This window comes from Vanacampus margaritifer, chromosome 4 (assembly GCF_051991255.1).
Source record: "Vanacampus margaritifer isolate UIUO_Vmar chromosome 4, RoL_Vmar_1.0, whole genome shotgun sequence".
Taxonomy (NCBI): domain Eukaryota; kingdom Metazoa; phylum Chordata; class Actinopteri; order Syngnathiformes; family Syngnathidae; genus Vanacampus; species Vanacampus margaritifer.
In genome coordinates this window covers 12,981,261-13,004,234 of record NC_135435.1, presented here as the reverse complement: position 1 = coordinate 13,004,234, position 22,974 = coordinate 12,981,261, and the positions used below count along the sequence as shown (strand labels likewise).

The 22,974-nt window shown below is 38.6% G+C and overlaps 1 protein-coding gene across 1 annotated transcript; it reads right to left on the bottom strand.

Annotated features, from left to right (window-relative positions):
* Positions 1 to 3,396: 3,396 nt before the first annotated feature.
* On the bottom strand, positions 3,397 to 21,531 carry tmod2 (tropomodulin 2). Its single transcript, XM_077563908.1, has 10 exons — positions 21,394 to 21,531; positions 13,223 to 13,452; positions 12,872 to 13,028; positions 10,028 to 10,150; positions 9,753 to 9,827; positions 9,378 to 9,508; positions 9,185 to 9,292; positions 8,963 to 9,106; positions 8,182 to 8,326; positions 3,397 to 5,673 (listed from the first exon to the last, which is right to left on the bottom strand). Exons 2-10 carry the CDS (start codon positions 13,346 to 13,348, stop codon positions 5,642 to 5,644), a joined length of 1,041 nt encoding a protein of 346 aa, XP_077420034.1. The 5' UTR covers positions 13,349 to 13,452; positions 21,394 to 21,531; the 3' UTR covers positions 3,397 to 5,641.
* Between the last annotated feature and the right edge of the window lie 1,443 nt (positions 21,532 to 22,974).

The window sequence follows — 22,974 nt, the reverse complement described above, 5'->3', positions numbered from 1 at the left end:
GCCAAATTAAATTCACAGCTTCCACTATCCTGCTATCCTATTTTATATGAACTGGGAGAAGTAATGAATATTTTATTGTCCTGATGTCGTCTTGCACTGCATCTCTCGGGAGCAACAGGTCAGTTAATCATTGTAGAACTGTAGGCAAAGGACCCATCATTGAACTGCTAGATAATGAGATTGTTACGGGAACGCTGTGAACCCGTGAAGGAAAACACTCCGACGTCTAAATGCTCTACTCAATTTTTCATCATTGATATCAATATTTCCATGGCCTCCCGTACCTCTTTTTGCTTTGTCTGCTCCATGAATATTTAGAATGCAAAAGAACCACCTAATTCACTTAATTAGTTTGCCTCTTGAATTAATGAAGTAAGAAGTTATTGAACATACAGTCCTTTATTCAATCAAAGTGGTTGCACACAATGATGATCTGACCGCATTGGATGGCGCTGATGTGTTATTCACCTGGAACACAAAGAGGGCATGTGCTGCTTTGGGTTGTACACAATGAAGTCTAATTTGCCATGGGGGAAAATATTGGGTTTCAACATTCATGATGGTCAAATGGCATTGGATATACTAAAATACAAAAATTACTCATGCTGACATTTTTCAAATTGATATCAGCTGTAGTGCATTAGAATACAAAGAAACCTAAGATGCAATCTAACTGATTTCTAATTCACAATGACGGGACTAAGCGAATGGAGCACATACTAGACTACATTTTCATATCCATATTATCCAATATTATCCAGGTAGACAGTAGTTTTGATGACTTCAACTCAACTGAACTGGGCTTTATTCATAGAGTAAGTTAAAAACACACACAGCTGTAACAAAGTGCTTAGCCTCTCCTTCCAATAGTTGAATGCTAATATAACTAGCATCTATGTTGCAGTGCTAAAGTATAACTAACCCTTAAGTAACACATTGAACAAATAGTGCAGCGGCACACGTACACAGACAATATGATAATACTCACAGTCATATATTTTTTATCCACTGCAAAGAATGACTTATATTAATTAGTGCTGTACTGATGAGCTGGCAGGAGGCGAGAGGTCTCGGTGAACAGTATATAATTGTGTTTAAATCTGCTGATTTTTTAAAAATTCTATTCAATTATGTCATTACTGTATGTTCTTATAGAGTACAATATTATGGAACGCTTCATAAAAATACATATTACTACAATTTGTGTTGTTTTTTGGGGGGGCGGCGGCTGGTACTGACAAATGGCATTTCCCATTTGTTGTGAGGTCCTGCTAGACCAACATGGAATCATATTCGATGCCCTTTTAGATATAGGAGGAACAAAGGAAGAGGAGTAAGAGCACGATGAGTCATAGTCACAGTGTTACCATGACGACAATCTCCTGAGCTGCTTCCTGCTGATCTGGCTGCACGCACAGATGTTGTTGGCTAAGATATTGCATTGGTGCAGTATCCCTCCAAACAGTTACCAGACCACATGGTCCTTGCAGTAATGCTTTGAAGGATGAGGAACATTGGAATAGTTAGCCGTCATGTTTTTTTTCGTTACAATCCAGTAGTAAACGAATAAATGGACTGATATAGTATTCATGCAACAAATTTAAATTGGTGTGTGGTAATTTATTACTCTTAACGTATACTATTTTATTTATTTTAGTATAATGTATTAAGAATTCTGCAGTGTTACAAATTGTATCCATTTCTATGAAGCAATGAAAAGGCACTAGCCATCATTTTGAGCACTGTATCGTGGGATTGTTATGTTCACTTTCAGTATCTTACTACAGCGACGCCTTGCGATACATCTTTTCATTCCATGACCATAATAGTAACTCAAATCTCAAATTGTATTTCCCTATTGAAATGTATTGAAATTCCATTCATCTGTACCCATCCTCTTAAAAAATAAATACAAGTTTTTATAAAGCTTTTAAAATAAAAAGGAATTAAACTGTTTTTGCCAAGTTTTTTGCTCCAATTCAATAAACATTGTGCGGCTCCTTTTGCCATACGGGTATGCAGTAATACTTAAAAAAGGGTTTGTTGGATTTATACATTAGACAGACAAGGGCATTGGATGCACCTTGCACACTTTAACATGACGTGTCACCAACAAGGATATAATTTCATTTTGTACAGTATTTATATTGGTGAAACAGGACGTTAATGCATGCAACCAATGTCCCTACTATTTACATGTAAATCCAACAGCCTCGAGTGTTCTTTGCAGACGGTACAGAATATATGCCTGTAAGTATTTTTTTATATTATTTGTCCACGACGTGTTCAAACATCTGGTAGTTAAGTAGACGACAGCAGTCTGACCAACAGTTCACCATTTGGTCTTTTATTACTCCTATTGGAACTCTGAGGCGCTACACCTTGTTTTTTGCTAATTGTCATATTATTTAGAGCACTAGATGGCGCAATTATCCTTTAAAAGAACGAAAATTACCATCTTTTGAATAGTGTGCATTTAAGCATTTGTTACAGTTCTGTTTGTATTTGACAACAATTCCACTGTTTCGATTGCGTACCAAGCATCTTCTTGAAGGCTGTTTAACATAAATCAGCATCATACAAGAATGGATACACACTAATGTGTTCGCACGTTGGAATGGCAATTAGCAAAAGCTAGTTTACTAAGCCACCAGTGATGACTTTTAAGTATGTACAATAACTCAAACTTACATTCTTCCATTTAAAAGTGATTACCCTGATTTGTTTCCCCCAGCTGGAGGGGAAAGCGGTTAGTCCGTCGTCATTGGGCAGGGGAATGTTTTTTTCAAGACTAGGAAAAATGTCAGCATGTTCCCTGGATTTCGAGAGGCATCTGAGATTGACACTGCTGCAACATCACTTTGTTTTGTAGTGCTCTCTAAATATAGTTAATTCACAACAACCGCATTTACAACATAATCTACAACTCGTAATTCATTCGGCTCCATTTTATCCTTGTTTATGTTTTGTTTTTCCTCTCGGAAAGTGCTTTCTAAATGTCCTCTAAGTCCCTCCTTTATTTTATTGTGTTAGTGTTCACCTTTGTGTGCCAGTCAAGGTCACGTTATTGAGTGAATTGTTGCAGGGTTTACATTAACTGCACACAATTTGATCACATCTTGAGTGATGTCATCATTCTCCTTTTGTGACAGCAATTAAGCAAAACAAGTCCTTCACCTCTGGCTCAGCGCACCTCTCAAGCCCCAAGAAACCCATGAGAATGAAGTCATACATATGAATGACATCATCTCCCGGGCATGTGCAATCACAGAAACTGGATTTGATTAAAGGGTGCATAAGAACACCAGCAAGCTCACCGCCCAAACAACCACAAGGCCCACCAAAAGTCATGCAAGAGAAACTGTTTAGAAGTCTCAATAAGAAAAGCAAATAGACTGAATGTAAAAACATTTATTGTTGAAGATAGCATATATTCAGCAGTGCGGTTCACCAGTCTTTTTTGTCTTTTAGTCGGCACCTGTTATTTTAACATAATGTACAAAAAAAAATTGCCACAGTAGTTGTGCAGATCTGTTGTACACACATTGTAGAGTATACACATTGCATTTGAGATGCCATTTTACAATTCATATACATGAGTCACAGATTTATCAACAAAGCCCAACAAAGAAGCTGCACATTAGCTGTCCACCTGTGTTGTATTATATGAAAAGACGAGGATATGAGCATGCAAAGAACCCAACATGGCTCAGATTAAAATCATGTCGAAGGAATGTGATATTTTGAAGTTCAAACAAATTTTGGTCAATGGAAACATTTTTAAAAGATGCCATGCCAGAATAGAGATCCTATGACGCAAAGACAGTATTTACAATAGTCAAGATCATTTGAGCTGTGTGAATAGCAGATGAGTGCACCTTGAGACGTCTGGCTTGAAACACACAGCATGTTGAGAAATGAATGGTATGTTGATGGGAGTACCTGTAGAGTGTCAAATGAAAGCGTGTGGGGGTAACTTGGCCTGAAACATCAATTCATACAGTATACAGTGAACCACCGCATATTTGCAAATTCCTCTATATGTGGATTTTGTGAACAGGCCAATCTTATGGCGTCTTGTTGCCAAGGAACTGTGTGAAGTGAGTTGAGGAGCTTCATTTTCACAAAAGTAGCACTTTGCTGCCAACTTGTGACATCTAGAGGCCATTACAAATTTTAGCTGTGTTTAATTACTTCCTTATTCAGTGATCCCGAACCTGGTGCCCCAGACCTGTGATTTTCTAAGGATTGTTGTAAAAATCATCATTGAAAACGGAACACTTGCATTGCAGAGATTTATCAAATCACTGTTGATAATAATTGAGAAATCATTAGATTGATCAGTGCCGTCATATAACGCCATTAAAGATATTTTTCGAGCAAATGTGTTACTTCAGAGGTGTGCATCTGTTAGCCCTTTTCATTAATAAGTAGCCCAGAAGCAGCTCAGTTTCCAGACGGTTGGTCACCGTATTCAAGTGAATAGCGGAGAAACTATCTGTCTATCATGTGCAGTCATTTCACTCGCTTCCTTTGTTGTGTCACTTTGTATGGACCGTTTAAGCCACAAATGATTTCCCGTAAAGAAAAGTGATATTGCAAAAAATACATACACAATGAATGTTTATCAAACGACACCATGAGAAGGTGACTATTTAAACCAAAACCTATTCCAACATAAACACATGGTCCAAAATGACACAATTAAGTAATGCATGTGTTGGTCTTTGGCATGGTTTAACATCAGAGTACAAATTTATGGCTTCATCTGTTAAACCTTTTCACTAGAGAATGACATTAATATCCTGCTGCTTACTTTATAGTTCCAACTCAACAGAGCTGGAATTTCCATTTGTTACAAGAGGTGAGGAAAACCACAAATCAGTTAAAATATAACAATGGAGACGTATAAAAGCATTATGTAGTGGGACTTTTGTGTGAGTGGGTACAATATTTAACCGGAGGGGACGAGTCAGCAGCCATTTATTAGGCTGACTGCAGCACAAGGTCAGCACTGACTTGACTAAACATTCCTTGCTCGCATTAATCCAAACATGCAGCAGCCGTGAGGTTTTACAAGATAGTGCCGATAAAAAAATTAACTGAGCCTACATGTGCCTTCACTCACAGTTACGACAAAGTTTGTACATAGTGACGTAGAGCAAAGCGGATTTCCTTTTTTTTTTAGACAGGCGGTGAAAGCTGGTGTGACCCTGGTGTTCCATGAGGTGATCTTGAATGTTAATATTAATTTCTATTCTGCTATGTAATGTTAACAGTTATTTTATGTGACGTCAGTATAAAAGAAGAAAAGTAAGAAGTCAGGACAGATTAGTTCAAGGCTGAAACCAGGGAGCAGCTGAAATGGAAAGACTAAAAACTAAGTTGATTTACACCTTCAATGACAGCATAAAAATAATAATAATAATAATAATAAACACATATATATATAGGAGAGGGGGTGCGTTTCATTCCAGTTATTTCTCTTCTTCTCAGATGTACGTTCTTGCTGCGCCTTGCCCCAGAGTTTGGCACAAGACTTGTTCCACACGGTGAGATGAGATCAGGGCATTGGTGGAAATGATTCCACATGGCGAGATGAAGTGACAGGATTGGCTGGGAGATGGGCGCGACTCCACCTTTACTGGTCCCCTTCCACTCGTCTCCTGCGGACTGCGGGGAAAGTAATATTTTAAAAACCTTGTTATTGCTCCTGCAAAGGCTAAATAGAAGAAAAACAGACAGATTACATGCTAAACTACAACTTGTTAGTTATCGTAATAACATGTGAGTCAGCACGTGGTCAAAGTTCACACCCATTTTCAAGAGCGTGCGCAAGTGAGTACTACAGAACAAACTAAGCTGGCGCCACTCTTAATAGTGAATGGTCCCATGAACACTGTGAAGAGAAGTCACAGTTAACTTGCACTTAGCACACCACATGCATCAGACCTGTGCTACTGCAGCTCTGACAGGAGGAGGAACTAAAAGAGAGAGCAGATCATCGGTGCCTAGAAGTCAAGAACATCAAAAACAGTAGCTGGAAACTAACGGTAGAATTTATGTCAAACAGGAAGGGAAAGCAAAATAAATGTCAATATTGTTATTTATTCTAACTTTTGATGGGAAAACCACCGCAGAAATGACACTGTGCTACAATGTCAATTAAAATTAGTCCATGTACAGCTTGTATTAGATCTACTACTGTAAATTGATCATTCCTTCAAAAATCACTTAATACAGAGCCATTAATGTCTAGACCTTCTGCAACAAAAGTGAGTGCACTCCGGCGTGAAAATGTTCAAATTGGGCCCAATTCACCATTTTCCCTCCCAGGTGTCATGTGATTCTGTTGCAAGGTCTCAGGTGTGAATGGAAAGCAAGTGTATTAAATTACGGTCAAGGGAATTTCGATACGGCACCGGCAGGCAAAAAAAAAAAAAAAAACACACAACTGTAACGATTGAATTGTTTTATTTTTTTGGGCTAATCTACAAAAAGATGGCCTTGACTTTATTATCATTATTATTTAACTTTTTCTTTTTTTAAAAAACTTTTTTTGGGGGGGGGGGGGGGGGTGCTCTTCATTTTAGTATAGTAAAGGAATCTAAGAGTTTGTGCAAGTGGGGGTTTTAGGAATGGAATGTTGCAGAACAAAGGATGCTAATTGCAGGGGGAGATGCAGAGCCGCGATAAGGTCAGAGTAGGTTGTAAACCACATTTGTTTTACACCTGGGCGGAAAAGTACAAAACAGGAGAAGCCACCCAGTGACGCTGCGGATGAAGATCGGCCAATGAAAAGCAAGCTAAAGTTAAACTGCAGAAAACACATAGCCAATAGAATAATGTCAGGATGCCTTTGTTTCTGTGTCATTTAAATATTGTGTAGTATAACTATTCACTGGGGCAACTCGGAAGAGACTACGTTGGCTGCTTGAGACAGAGACGTATAGAATTGTATTGATAGGGACCCGGGACCCCAGCTGTTTGTATTAGATTTGAGTGTTAGGAATAAATCCACTCGTGTGTGAAAATGCCGGCTTCCTGATACCTTTCTATTGCAGAACGAGCATGCTATTGTTGGATGGGTGGTAGTTTGGTAAGGTCACAAATTGGAGTCAGATTATTAACTTAAGTTTATATTAATATAGCAATAAATTCCAACAATAGTTTTTGTTTATTAGTTTCAGTTTTAGTTTTGTTTTATTTTTATAGCTGGTGTTTGTTGAGTGCAAAATTAAAAAAAAAACTGTAGAGCATAGTAAAGTTGACAAAGACAAAATAATTCTAAAACAACTATTTGACCTTCCTTACGCTGTATGCACATACCATAATACGGAAATGAATACGTTAAACCTAAAAAAAACTGAAGAGGTATAGATTTATTTGCCAGAATTGCCTAGACAACATCAAATGACATTTCCCCTACAATTATAGTTTTAGTTTGAACTACTTTTATAAACATAAAATGTAGTTTGAGTTTAATTGTTTTTTTTAACACCAAAAATGCCCCCACCCCCACCACCCAATTTTATAGTGTTAAGTTTCGCTTAGGGGTGCAACTCACTTTTGTTGCCAGCAGTTTATACAATTATGGCTGTGTCAAATTATTTTGAGGGGACTGTAAATTTACATTATTAAACAAGTTATTTGCTGTGAAAACATTACATTATAGCTAAGCATCATTTCTTCAGTGCATTTACAAAACTGCGTGTTTGGCGAACTCACTGAATAAGCGGTATCATATTATTTATCATAATTCTGTTTCAAGAGAGTATATACATTTGCTTATGATCTTTTTTTCTTTTCTTTTTTACAGCATGAGAGCTCAATCGTTACTCTCCAAGACTGGAAATAAAAAAAAACCCACAAGAACACTAAAATGAAGGAATAAAAACAAATACATTGTTTGCATGCTTGCAAGAGGACAATCACTCTGTAAGCACTTCATGAAAATGAGGCAAACAATGGCACTATTACATTTTTCATTTCTTCATTTGCAATAAAGTTAAATTGTTTGTCCGTGTAAATTGACATAAAGGCAAATGTTTCCGCTGGGTACGTTACACTCATTTGTCACGACATGATCTCATCCACCCCCGACTTGTTGTAATGATCCAATTCTGCGCAGGTTGCAACGGGTTGTCAGGTGTTGTGTATATATGCACGTGTGCTACTTACCCAGGTCATTGTTCTTGGTGATGGCGGCGGCAGCTCGAGAGCGCGGCCCCTGCTTGGTGAAGTGGTAGCCGAACTTCACTATGCTGTTGTTCTCCTCCAACATTTTAGCTATCTCCATCTCTACATTGGTACCCAGTTGTTGCCTCTGAAATACAATTCTAGAGCTTAAAAGGGGAAGTCGGCCTTAAACATTTCTTGACAATAAAATGGTATATGTGACCACACTAGGCTAAACATGACATTCTGATTAATATTACATTTGTGGAATATGAGTTAATGCAGCAAAATCCAGCTGTTTTTATCCATTTCAGGGGGCGGCCAGTTTGCCACTTGCTGTCGACTGGAGATGACATCGCAGTTGCTCAGGGCTCAGAAAACGACCAATCACAGCTCAGCTTCAGAAAACAGGTGAGCTGTGATTGGTCGTTGCCTGACACCTGAGCAACTCTGATGTCATTTTCACCCAACAAGTGGCAAAATGGCCTTCTGATATTGATCAAAACTGCTTAACTCATATTCCACTAACGCAATATTAACCAGAATGCCATATTTAGACTAGTGAAATAGAACATATTGTCAAGGAATTTTTGGGGGGTTGACTTCCCCTTTAAAAGGTCTGCAACTACTAAGACCAAAGTCACCTTTTCACCTCACCAAATCTGGCCCTCGTTACAAAAAGTTTGTACATGACTGCAAAATAGTCAGTGCTGCAAGATGCCACTGTAAGCTAACTTTTCAACTTCATCTTCAAATAGATTCAATAGCTCTGATGTGTATTTACCTGGTTGTCGATCTTGATCTCTCGAAGTGTGTCATTGTCTCGCAGTGCATCAATCAGCAACTGCATTCCAGCACTGGTGATGAAGTTGGACTCCAAGTTCAAACTCCGCAGCGTCTTGTTCGCCCTCAGCGTGTCGCTGAACGCCTGGAAGGGCAACATTTAAAAAAAGTGAACACAAGAGTGTCTTTGTGTGGTAAAAACCCAGAGCCCAGTGACCCTCACCACTGCAATGGGGTCGTTACTCCGTGTGGCGGCCATGCTGAACTTGGTTACGTTCGTGTTCTTCTCCATGGCTTTGGCAAAGTCTTTGAGAGTGGGGACAGGGATGTTCTGCATAAAGGAATAAGCAAGGTTGGATAAAACAGGAGCGACACCGACCTGGAAAGCCTTTCATTCTGAATTGTGAGTGTTGCACCTTAATGTTGTTGAGGTTGACCTCTGTTAGGGAGGCGTCATTGCTCTTGATCCTGTTCAGTGTTTCTTCTACATTTGTGGGATTGGGTGGCTCGTCAAACACAGGGTTCATCTTCTCCCCTTTAACCACATCTTGGGGGAAACAGCAAACAGTTTTAAAGTTGATTTTGCCCTTTTGTACTCCAAAAAATGAGAATGGAAATTTAGTTAAAAGTCACTTTACATTTGGAGCAAGAGAGGTAAGATCTCAGCTTGCCGGTTGCATATCAACAATAATGTTGTATTTTTAGTTTTAGTAGTTTATTATTTAAGCTATCAGTATTACTACATTAATTATATGAGAAGTAGTAGTGATGTTGTTGTTTGTTTGACATACTGTTGTAGCCTTCTTTCGCTCCAGTTCCGCCATACGTCTGATTGCTGGTTACAAGCGTGTGAACACCCAGGATTGCTGCAAACAAAAGGAGGCATATGAGACTCGGCATGCACAAACATGTGAGTAGATCTGAAGGGCACTGAGACCGGGAGGTCTTGGAAGACGTGATACGATTTGGACTAGCAGAACACAATAAAAGATGGAGCCACGAGTGCGAGCGCAAAATAGGATTCTCGCAGAAGCCGACGTAGATGTAAAGAGGTCATTCCATTCACCTGCAAGATCACACAGTTCCGTATCTGTGGCACTGGACAAGGCTTCCTCCAATTCCGGGTCAAGGGTTGTGATATTCTCCTGTTGCGTTTCTACTGGTTTCTGTTTAGGAATAAATACTTTGCCTAGAGAGACAAAATGAGAGAGGAAATGATTCGGAGAGGGAAATAAACTGCTTGTCTAACACAGTCATACAAGCAGGTTAAATTCAAAGATTCATATGCTACCTAATTTCTCACATCCTCTCATGACACCGTAGCAGCAGAGGTGCTTTTTCTTCAATAGGCTTACTTTTTAATTTCCCTCATGGGATGAATAAATCTAAAAGATCCTCCTTATTTAAGTTAACAAATGTCCTCTACAGTTACAATATCAATTGTAGGTATTCATCAATCCATTCATTGTCCCAGTTCAGTTTAAATCTGACCCTCATATCTTGCCTTGCGCTACTATAATGGCATCTGCATGACCTCATCACAATAACTCAAATCCAATTTGTTTTCATTTGTGAATAACAGCAGCAGCTTGCGGCCGTCGACAACAGACTGTGGCATCATATTACAAAATGTGTTTTACTTTCCTGAAATGCAAAGAAATCTTGCAAACGGTATTGTTTCTGGTAGCCACTGTATAATTGCTACGGCTCATTGGGCTATTACGGTTTAAAATGTGAAGAAAAAGTGTTAGGCTTCATGCGGTGTTCTTCTGCTACAACATTCCACATTACAAAACTGAGTTGAGCCAAACTAAGAGTAACAGTCAGGCAAGCATGGTAGCGTCATGGTAACCACTCGGGGAAGAAGGGGGGAAAAGGGAAGGAAGTCATGAACAATAAGTGAACTGTAATCTTGACCGCGCTGCTGTGGTGTCACAGCCTGTGGACGCCAGCGCTACATGTCGGCAAAAAACAGGCGCTTATTACTTGTGACTCCCTTTAAAGTCAGTCAAGCCAATCAAATTGCTCATACTGGTCCCTGGTGTGGGTTCTGGCACTTCCTGGAGCCAACAAAACGGTAAATAAAATCATCAGGCTCCATCCGGCGCCAGTTCATTTGGAGCAATAGAGATGAGGCTTGTGATCCCAAAATCCAAATAGTTTTATGTACATTGTAGATTCAATTATGAAAATGCCAAAGGAAACCACAAACGTGATTCGCATTACAAAGAATTCTGATGATAGACAAGGGGAAAATAGGGTATGTCTTCCAGTAAGTGAAGCAAATTATGTACGTACATTACAGGGCAGCTATTACAGTTAAAAAGCCTCAAAATGTGTACAACATAATCTCTACAAACAAGCCTCAAACTTCTGAGGTTGGAAATGAGGGAAATGGAACTGGGAATGGAAAACCCAAGAAAAATTGATCAATTATAAGAGAGAAATAGTCAATGGTAAAGGCCTGATATCCTTTGCAGTAGTTTCCAAGGCACTAGAGGAGGTTGTTTGCTTTAATTTATCAGCAGGGGGTAAAAAGAAGGGGAAGGGAATCTGCAACATTCCACATAATTACCGCAATGATTCAAACTTTCCATGTCGTCATAGGACTTGCACACATAGGCATATGGGACGCATTATAGCTAACGGGGCAGTGTGGGTTCAGCGTGGATGTCAAGATGTCAGCTTCGCATTTCCTCGAAATGAGCTGAGAGAATAGTTTAATCTTTAAAAGATCCCGACAAGGGGAACTCCATTGGGCCGTGCTAGTTATTATTACTCCACTGAGGTAGGGATGATAACTGGAACAGTTACATAGTTTTCTGCCTCGCCCGCTTCTGCTATACTGTTTTCCCACTTTGGTGTCCTGTAAAACTCTTCAGAAGCAGGCGTATAAGAAGTGGTTTCTTTCAGCAAGGAAAGGTCATTATGGCACAGCTGGATTCAAGGCTGAACAATTAAAAAAAAAAAAAAGTTTTTGCAGCATAGCGACTTTTTAACAATACATACACTTGTACATCATGCCAACATGCAAAGTGTAATGACATTGGCAACAAAAATGTACTAAAAGCTATGTGAACACACACAGTAACCCATGTAGACAAACAATACAACAGTAATAACAGGCATATATTAATATTAATATAACTGCATCTAACTGAGTCACTCAGTTGTGAAACTCCTCTTTCTTTGTGTCTGCTTGTCTGCAGTCTACTGCCCCCTGGTGGCCAAGGCTTACACACCAGAAGAAGCGCAATTCAGAGTTGGAACGGATTACTGCCAATTCCATTCATTCAAATAGGGAAATGCGATTTGAGATACAAGAGTATAACTATAAATAATTTAAATTAAAAATAAATAATAATAAATTCATACAGTTTAGTCCAGAATACAGGTCACAGTTCCCTGCTGCATATCCCTTTAAAGCTTTTTTTGTCGGCTCACCCCACACACAACGGTGGCGCTCCCCCACACTCCCGCCATCATGTTGCATAAGAGCCAACAAGCATTAGTAATACTTGCAAAGACAGCAGCAGAGCAATTACAGCTGTGTGTCTCAAAGTGTATTACTGCTACATACACAATTCCACTCTCCATCCCAGTTCACATTACGAATATAACGAATAGCAATAATGACGGACTCAGTTAACAACCTCTCTGTTTGTTTTTGTTTTTTCCCCATTCATTGTCATCGTGATAAGGTTGACGCCTGCTGCAGCAAGTGCACTTTGCGTTTTGGGAGGCAAATTGTCGAAATTCTTTTAAGAACAGGGACTAGAAAATACCAACACTGACTCTTGATAAATATAAGCATATTTTATACTGACAACGCCCTAATATCATGTTTAACCTTATGTTGCTTTTTTTCATAACTATGAGAGATGGATTCCTGCAACTCTGCTTCACGCACCTTTCCTCTCTCCAGTGAAGGGTACAATGTCTTCTCTGTCCTTGTATTCCATGGCTTCCTTCTCCAGGTATTTGAGTAGGCGCTCTCTGTCGAGCGTTCCTGTGGCTTGTTTTGTAGTTTGGTTCTTCTGACGCAAACCGGCCGGAAGAAGCGCATTCTGAGAGGGACCAAAGTCACACACGTAGGTTTTTAAAACATACAGTAGATAGGTGACTTAAAACAATATTAACTCATTCACGTCCAGTTCAAATGGATTTTTGACGTATATAGCTGTCAATGGCAGTGAACGAGTTAAAATATTACATGATGATAAATGCCCGCCCCCTCCTCCAGCTGTCACCGAGCTCTGACCTCTGGGTCCATCTCCTCCAGGGCCGTCTCCAGCTGTTTGAGCTCATCCGCCGACAAATTGTTAAGGATCTCATCTTCATCCAGATCCTTGTACTTGTCCAGGTCCTTTTTGAACGGCAACGCCATGATGTTCGCTGTTGCTTGCCCGACCACACTGAACAGCAGACTGCAGCCCCACTTTCGACGTCTCTGTCTTGTCGCTCCTCAGCAGAGAAAAGGCAACCTGAAGACTAAGAAAACATTTTTTTCATGTCAGTTGGAATATGAGAAAAATATGTTTTCTCTTTTTTTTCTGCTGAGTAACTCGTAGTTGAACAATTGTGTGATGTGAGTTGAAAACATTTTTAGACTGTTATATTCAGCTACAATTATGTAACAGTAACATTTTTTTTTCAGTTTTTCTATCCTGTTCATCCTCATTAGGGTCACGGTTGAGCTGGAGCCCATCCCAGCGGTCTTTTGGCGAGAAGCGGATTACACCCCGAACTGGTCATCAGCCAATCATAGGGCACATACAAACAACTATTCACGCTCACATTCACACTTATGGACTTTTTGGAGACTTCAAATTCAATGAAACCGACATTATTTTTGAACGGGGGAAGCCCAGATTTGAAACTCGAATCTCAGAATTCGCGAGGCAACCGTCCACTGTGCCACACAAATTTCTAAGAAATCATGATCAGAACACCGCCATTTGAAGAGTCATTATTTTTGTGGTTTTCAAAGTATTACATCGTCTAGACTTGTATCTAAGAGGATGCCTTGCTCTTTTATTAAAAAATGCCAGCAGATTCAATCAAGTCTTTTGTAAAGGAGGCCAATGTTGATCTCCTCCTTGTGAAACAATAGTTGGCACTGCACATTACGTTTTGCAATGACGCAACATACACAGCTAGAACAAAGAAAATCAACAGACTGACCACTCCTATGAAGACTGCTAACTTTCATTCCGGTCGGTGTACCTAACGAGCTAGTTTGTCAATATTGTCACTTAGCCTGCTAATGCATAATCTTAAATCCATATGTGCCGTCGTTAAACAAACAAAATGTGTGTGAATGATTAATGAAGCATGGTGAAAACATTTCAGAATGATTGTCGATCCTGTGCAACTCGGTGATGAGACCTCAGTTTTTTGTTCACTCTCCCACGCCACAGTTGGAACACAGCATGACCTCATCATTTCCAGTTTCCCCTGAATGGTCCACATCTGAAGTTAGCCCTAATCCCTCCTCTAAACTATAAAGACAGGATTTAACCCTAAACTTGCCTTAATGGTTTTCTTGGGCTATATCGCACTACAAGGTGAACATTTACGAAGTCTTACTACCTCTAGATGACATAAAAAGTGTAAATTTAAATAATTCAACATTATAAACACTAAGTGGCAGCAGTAAAAATAAATCCTCAACTGTGAGGTTTAGCAAAAGATTCTTGAAACATTTCTGGCAGTTTCCCCGGAGCTGCTCCAGTCAGTGATTTCTGCACTTAAAGAGGGGTTTCCTGAATGCTCTGTAGTTAGATGTGCTGTTCAGTTCCTCGCCTCCACTATTCAACCTCTGTCTTTCTGAAACTCCCTCCTAGTCTGCTCCATTAAACCACCACAAAAAAACACATTAGGGAGAAATAGTAAGAGTCACAACAGGGGCATCTACAAGTCTGAGAGTCAGCAGATAAACTGAAATGTCAACGTTGATAGCTTTAATCAACAGCAATAATACCACTCAGTTCATATTCTTTCAAATGTGTAATGTTGCAATATAATGCTTATATACTGTAGAGCCAGTATTCCAATCTTAAGCCTATATAATGATATAATATTTGTAGCAAACACGGTAAATGAGTTTTCAAGCAGTTAAGTTAAATTGGATAATTTTCCACAACGTACCTGATGATCCCTTCATGGCACACTAATAGGCAACAGCACCATGGTTGGGAATCATTGCGCTTGACTAGACTGTGTTTCTCAAAAAGGTAAGAGTTTATCAGGCGACAGTGTGCTTTAATGGCAGTAGTCTCAACTCGCAGGATGTGCAGGTTTAATGCTGTAGGCTAAAATTAATCATTGTGAATTAATAGTACTCTGAGTGCTGGTTCACAGAAGATGTGGGCTTTCTTCACTGTGTCTCCCCAAAATGTTACCCTCTGTGTTTTTTGTTGAATTTTTAAATCATGACTGCTTTGTTTTGGCAAACTCAAAATTAGTTACTGGTTGTCTTTGAAGCCGAGATTCGGCTTTATGGTGCTATGCACAATGTTTCAATGTATTTGTACATGTTATACTTATAGTAGGACTTGAAAGTATATTTGTGTTCAAGTTAATTTTGCAAACAATTGTCGGCTTACTTAGCGGTTATCGGCATTTTCAAAATGATAAGTTTATCCGTATCGGTTGAAAATAGCACTCAGCTAGAATGCATTTAGCCTTCAGAAATTCTAGGGGTGTTAGAAAAAATCGATTCGGCAGTATATCGCAATATTACAGCGCGCAATTCTCAAATCGATTCGATATGCGGCCGAATAGATTTTTAAACATCAATTTTTTTATGAGAATATTCAACAAAACGTCTTACTTAGGGTTAGGATTCACACATTAAGCATGGAAGAATGACTTAATATTTTATTTCAGTGCTGTTCAAACATGAAACAGACTGCAACCTGTTTGTTAAAGGCAGTGGCTCAGTTATAAGCCTGCATTTTCAGATGAATAAATACATTTTCATACAAATCTTACAGTGTACATGTACAAGTTTACTGATTAGTATTTTTTCAATTTGAGTAAGAAAAAATAAAAATCGCAATAATCAATTTATAGATTCGCATCGGAATTAATCGGTATTGAATCGAATCGGGACCTATGAATCGAATCGCCAGGTACTAGGCAATTCACACCCCTAAGAAATTCAGTTAAAAACACATTTTGGTGAAATGACAACTGCTGTTTATGTGTGTGTAAGAAGTGTCATATTTGAATGAAATATACGCCATCTTCAATAAAAGTTTCTTTGTGAACCGCATTATTTGTTTTAAACAAAACATTTTCATCACAATTGCAATATGTAATAGTGAGTAAAAAAAAATTACTCACACTTGCTCTGAAATTAAGTGTTAGTGCATCCCATATCGAAATATCAGTAACTACAGATGTTAAAAAGGGCAGAGGGTTCAAATGTGATATTACTGGTCAGGATTTGGAGAAAGTGAAGGCTAAAGCAGTCAGGATAAACATAAGTCACACACATATAATGCTCTTATGACAAGATGAGCCCAAAATAACACCGTTTACGATATTATCCTCTTTTCTCAAACAGCAGCCACATAAAAGAGAAAAATATTAGTGCGTGCAGACAGTAAAAATGGGTGAAAGGTGAAGACACGGCACCAAGACGATCAATTAGTCCAATCTGATTAATTCCATTCTCCTTCTCATCTCTGCTAATCTTTCAACACAAACACAACGACAGTAAGCCAATAATGCTGCAAACCCGTCTACACAACTCACCTTGGCCTTCCTGAAACTGACCTCACCATTATTAACTCATTTACTGCCATTGACAGCTATAGACGTCTAAAATTGATTTGAACTATTTCTATTAGTATAAATGTTTTTTTCCAATTTGTAACATTTTAACAAGAGTATGGAAACCTATAAAAAAAAATTGTACATTTAGTACAGATATAAAATTTGTGATTAATCGTGAGTTAACTAGTGAAGTCATGAGATTAATTACGATTACAAATTTTAATCACCTGATGCCCCTAATTTTTAATAATCTTTTCTTTTTTTCTTCTTTTTTTATATTTTGTTTTTATTTTTAATAATATTTTTTTCTTTTAAAGAAAAGATTATTAAAAATGAGTGGCATCCGGCGATTACAATTTTTAATCGTAATTAATCACATGACTTCACTAGTTAACTCACGATTAGTCACAAATGTTATGTTCTCTTCTAATACAATGTAAAAAAAATCTAGGTTTTCATACTCTTGTTAACAAAAGTAGGAAAAATGTTAAACTAATAGAAATAGTTCAAATGAATTTTTGACGTCTATAGCCGTCAATGGCAGTGAATGAGTTAATTGACACATATACAGTACATACTGTTAAGTTATGTGTTACGATTTTAACAAATCTATACAGATATTCAAAGACTGCGAAGTGGGTGACTATAATACACAGGAAGTGTTTTACTTATTCCCTTATCATAGTAGACCGCCCCAACACAAGATTAAAATTAGAATTACCAACTTCCTCATCCCACACGTTGCTCCATTAAATTCCCACAATGTCTCCTCCATCTTGTTCATCCTTCACTACACTGAGCTGATGATGGCAGGTGGTGTGCAAATATCTAGCCAATGTCTGCCAAATACAGAGGTCAAAAAGACTTATCTGAAATGCGCCTTGACCAAAATAAATGTTTTGTTTTCTCACGCACGTTAAGAAATAAGACATTTAAATAATAACAAGGTTCTCCTTAAAGGCTTGGCAATGACACGGCAGGAAATGTGGCGTTCCTCAAAATAACTCGACATGATTGCTTACCCGTTCAAGCTGTGCTCTCGAGGCAGATACTACATTATTATTACTGTACTATGTCCTGCTTTCAAGGAGGTCCTGTTCTTCAGCTTGGCCAAGACACAAAGAGAAAGCATAAGGAGTTTTACAAATTCTACTAAAAAGACCGCTCTAGAAAAAAAAACACCGTTTTTGATATTAGAATTTCAACTTTTGAATGCTTTGGCCTCAAGGCAGTACAATTTGGAAACTGACAAACACTTCGGTAAAAGACGTGCCTCTGAAGCGGCAATTGGAAATGCCATGTCAAAAGTACACACACTTACTACCCATTTTCTAACCAAAACAACTACTTTATTATTAGTGTGGTGAGTGACGTGAAAATAATGCCTTTTATTAACGGTGGAAAATACAAAGCGGAAATGACGTCTATTTGTGCCATGACGCTGTCCGTGCGTCGTGGTTGAGATGGTGGGGTTGATCACATTGCCATGTACAAAGTTACTTGTCAACACATGTAAACGGATTATTTCAGAAAACGGAATTTTGACCTTAACTCATTCACTGCCAACGACGGTTATAGACGTAAAAAAATGATTTTAACTATTTCTATTAGTTTAACATTTTTTTCTACTTTTAACAGGAGTATGAAAACCGTGATTTTTTTATTGTACATTTAGAACAGATATAAAATTTGTGATTAATCATGAGTTAACGAGTGAAGTCATGCGATTAACTCTTTCACTGCCACTGACGTTAAAAGACGTCAAGTAAAAACCTACGGAGGGCTGCCAATGACGTTAAATGACGTCATCCAATTTTTTTTTTTTTAAACGGGTCCAGGCAAGCCTTCCGGAGCTGTGGTGAAAGTTTCAATAAGGTCTGTTGTGCCTAATGACTATTTTTGGCCCCTAGAGGGCAGCGATGACTCTCTTTTGACAAGATCGGGTGGTCGTCAGTAGAGGCGGAGCTAGAGCGTCGAGCAGGAGATGAGAATGGAAGACAAAGGAAAAATGGCGACCGGTTGCGAGCAGCTCACGCCCGAGCCGTTTTTTTCAAAGACCAAAAGCATCGACCAACGCTAAAGAGCACATTGATGACGACGATGATCATCATTGATGATGATGATGATGGTGAATCCGAGGTTGACAGCGAAGTTGCAAGCGCTGACGCGGCGGCTATGACCACGTCATAAACGCGGAGCACAACCGAGCACGTTCAGGCGGACGTTCAATCGGACGACGAAGAGTGCCCCAAGTCCAATGCATATTCATCGGAGGAAGTGTGTACAGTCTGCTACTTGCTATTTATTCCCCGGAAAAAAAGGCCGTCAAAAAAGTGTAACGTTTGCACGCGAAACGGACCAAAGCGAAAGTGAAACTGAACTGTTGTGCGAATCCTGGCGTCTCCTTGCACGCAGGAGAGCGTTACAAAAAGAAAAACTGTATTTGAAACATCCACATAATTGTAAGTAGTACCACAGTTGCACACATTTGTAAATAGTTTGCGAAATTGTTTTGTCAAATTGTTACACTGTTGAATGGAAATAAACGTATTTTGCAAACTAAAAACACTTTTTCATTGTTGGTGAAAGCGTTTTACAGAAGTAAAGCACTGTTAAGGTGTTTGTGGCATCATTCATGGACAAAAAGAAGTGTACAATTCACTAGAGTGCATGAAATAACATCGTTTCACAAAAACCTCTTTTTCTCCGCTTTTTGTTTCAAAACAGAGCATTTCGGTGAAACTAACCATTTTCTATTGTTGATTACTGAAGAACGGAATAAGGTAGAAACAAACTTTTTCTGATGAAAGAAATTCTGATCAATTTGTTTTGAGAAGTCCAATCTTTCATTTGGTAGTATGTGTGTTTCCATAGTCCAAACACAACATTTTCTGTGGACCTTGAAAGATCAGTCAAAATGCTTAAATCGGCTGGCACTGGGGACAACCCGTTTCTGAAAACGTCTGGCAGTCAAAGAGTTAATTACGAGTAAAAATTTTGATCGCCTGACGCCCATAATTTTTAATAATCATCTCATCAGGCGATAACATTTTTTTATTGTAATTTATCGCATGGCTTCACTAGTTAACTCATGATTAATCACAAATTTTATATCTGTTCTAAATTTACATTTTCATACTCTTGTTAACAAAAGTGAAAAAACATTTAAACTAATAGAAATAGTTCAAATGAATTTTGGACGTTTATAGCCGTTAATGGCAGTGAATTAGTTAATCCAAATATTGTCAGCATGTAAGTCATTTAAAAAAGAAAACTGACTACCGGCCAACTCTACACTCTCATTCGCTGACGCCCACATCACTCACCAGGCCAAGCTATACACACTCAAAGCCACAGATACCAAAGTTGAACATTGGTGATGGTAACTCCAAGTGGAGAAAATAATACAACATTAATGTTACTCATACTACCACCAGTATTACAAGAGCTCCGTTTAGTGTTAGGCGGGAGAATCACTTAATTAAATGTTCAAACTGTGGATTGTTAGTGTCTTAAACTTTTGCTTCGATCCATATTTAATCATCATTTTGTTTTGAGAAGTGCAATACAGCTGCATTGCCATTTTTTAGAACTGCTTGTTTTCAAACATGTATTTAGGAACGATTGGTTTGGGTTGCACTGTACGCAACATTTCCGAGCAGGTTGCAGGGAAATCCTATCTGCAGAGCCTGTTTATCTGCAATACAACACTGCATCGGATAGGTGTGGCAGACGGCAGCTTTCACCGCGAATGTCATGTCAGCATGCACACTCCATGCAGGTACAAACAGCTATCTCACAGCTTGTAAGACGATCAGCTGAAAGCTCACTTTCCCCGAGCAACCATGCACCATAACATAAGAGCCACACCCTGCATTCACTATGCCCACCAGGCAGACTACACCTAAAGTCAACTCAGATGTTGAACGTGAACAAGAAAGTGTCCATGTATTGAATAACACAGCTATAAGAGCTTGTATCTTTTTATTAAGTGTATGTAGAATTTTACACTTAGCATTTCAGTGGTCTTGTTGATGGTGGGAGTGCCCCTAGCTTAATCACTGAAACTATACGACAATGACGTGTTTCGACGCTTGCCTGAAACTGAATCATATTAGATCCCCGGAAAGGAGCTATAATAATCGACATAGCAACTCAACCAGATCATTTTGGAGTACTTTCGCCAGGTACCAGAAAAACTGGATGTCATTGTGTTATGTGCAACAACACGCCCATTGATGACAACGCGCAAAGCGTTCTGTGGGAAAGTTTACGTAAATGTAACCATTGGAAATTTCGGCGTGGAAATAATTTCATTCATCTCCTACGCTTAACTCGTCATAACATGTTTATGATGATTCTACCGTCAGTTAGAAACCGCCATAATCATTGAATAAGCAAATCCGCAGTTAAATGAAGACTACTGTATTTTGAATATGCACTGAAACTTGGCATCTGATAGAAATGGCCTGACAGCAGCCAGCTAGCAGGCTAACATTTGCTCAACAGTGCTAATGGTTAAAGCTAGCTCAACCAGCTCGAGGGCACACATACAAGTGGCACATTTGTTTAGGACTCCAATTATTCCAGCAAGTTAAAACGATAGACGTGCGCGTTTTGTGAACGCATATGTCTCACAGTTCTTACCTGTAGATGATAAAACGAAGTAGAGTGATGAACGGACTTCCTTGAGAGGACGGTGTCTACTGTCTTCAGCGTTTGATTTCTAAACTCAGCCCAAGGGTGGTAAAACGGGGAAAAGAGAGTGCTGCAGATTGACTGACTGACGTGCGATTTGGCCAATGACACCACAGTTACATGATTTTTAACCAGTGGTGAGAAAGGACCCGCCCCCAAAGGGGAAAAAATGTAAATCAGGCGGAAATGGAATGATCTGAATGAAATACAGACAGTATATAGTAGAATGACCACTGTATTTTTCATAGTCATTTAGTTTTACCTTTAAAAGCACAATAATACGTTCATTTTAGCTGTGTGGACACCTAATAAAATATTAATAGAATGTCAGGTCTGATGAAAGAAAATCTATATTAGGGCTGCAGCTAATGATTATGTTTGATTAATCTCAAAAACAGGAAATTATTTGAAATTGAGAGTGGAAAAAAGATGTACAAACAAAACTGTTCATGGTTGAGCTGTGTGAACCAAATTATATGATGGTTTATTACCTGTATTTCTTGGAAACATACAAGTAACAAAGAATAATTAAATAAATGCTCTCTTTCTCAAAAATGTTGGTGCCTAAACTGTCCTCCAATTCTGGAGTGTCTTAGATTTATAGTAATATATTTTATTCATAGTTAGAGGAATGGTATGTTTGAATGTGCAGCATGGAAAGCAGATGATTGGGGAAAACAATGCAATGACACAAAAGTGAACACAGAACAGCAGATTAGTTGTCTGAATATTATGTAAAATAGTACAATTGATTTGGTTTAATTGAGCATATTTCAATGTCAATCCCCCAGGACACTGACACTATTTTAATAAATTACCATCTCTCTCTAAGTTGTTATTATTGCTGTCACTCGACTGTGACGATTGATAGAATTTCATGTACCACTTCTTTCACAACATATGCACTGTAACATAATATGATTGTAATACAAATCGGGGACATACATAGCAGTACTCAAATGGCTGCCGCATTTGTCAAATAACAGCAATCTGGTGAAATATGTTGACAATTTGACATTTTATTATTTTAATTATTCATAATAACAACAATAATAATAATAATAATAGCTTAGATGTATATAATGCCTCTCAAGGGATTTCATGGGGTAAATTGAAATGACTCGGGTGCACTAATAGAACTATTCGTCCAAACAAGCAGGACAACTTTGGCGTATGGAAACTGCACATTTACACTACATACTAGTAATCTGACATTGCTATTGAGGCAAAACTTTGCACTATTTGACAACTGTGTCTGTGTATTACATGTACTGCAAATAGCGACACATGAAATTTCCTAGTCAAGCACTTCACTAGTTGTATGTGGATGTTAACTAGTGCACACTTTTTAGCTAACTAGAAACGTGTAGTTGTCCTACTTGTTTGCCAAAGTTTTCATATTAGTGTGCAGAAATGTCACACAATAGTGTTTAAAAAAAAGTTACTTGTGAGTACAGTATAAGAGTATACTAGTACTATCAGGACGTCGAAAAAATGCTCAAACGGCTTTCCAAAGTTTTGCCTGGTAAC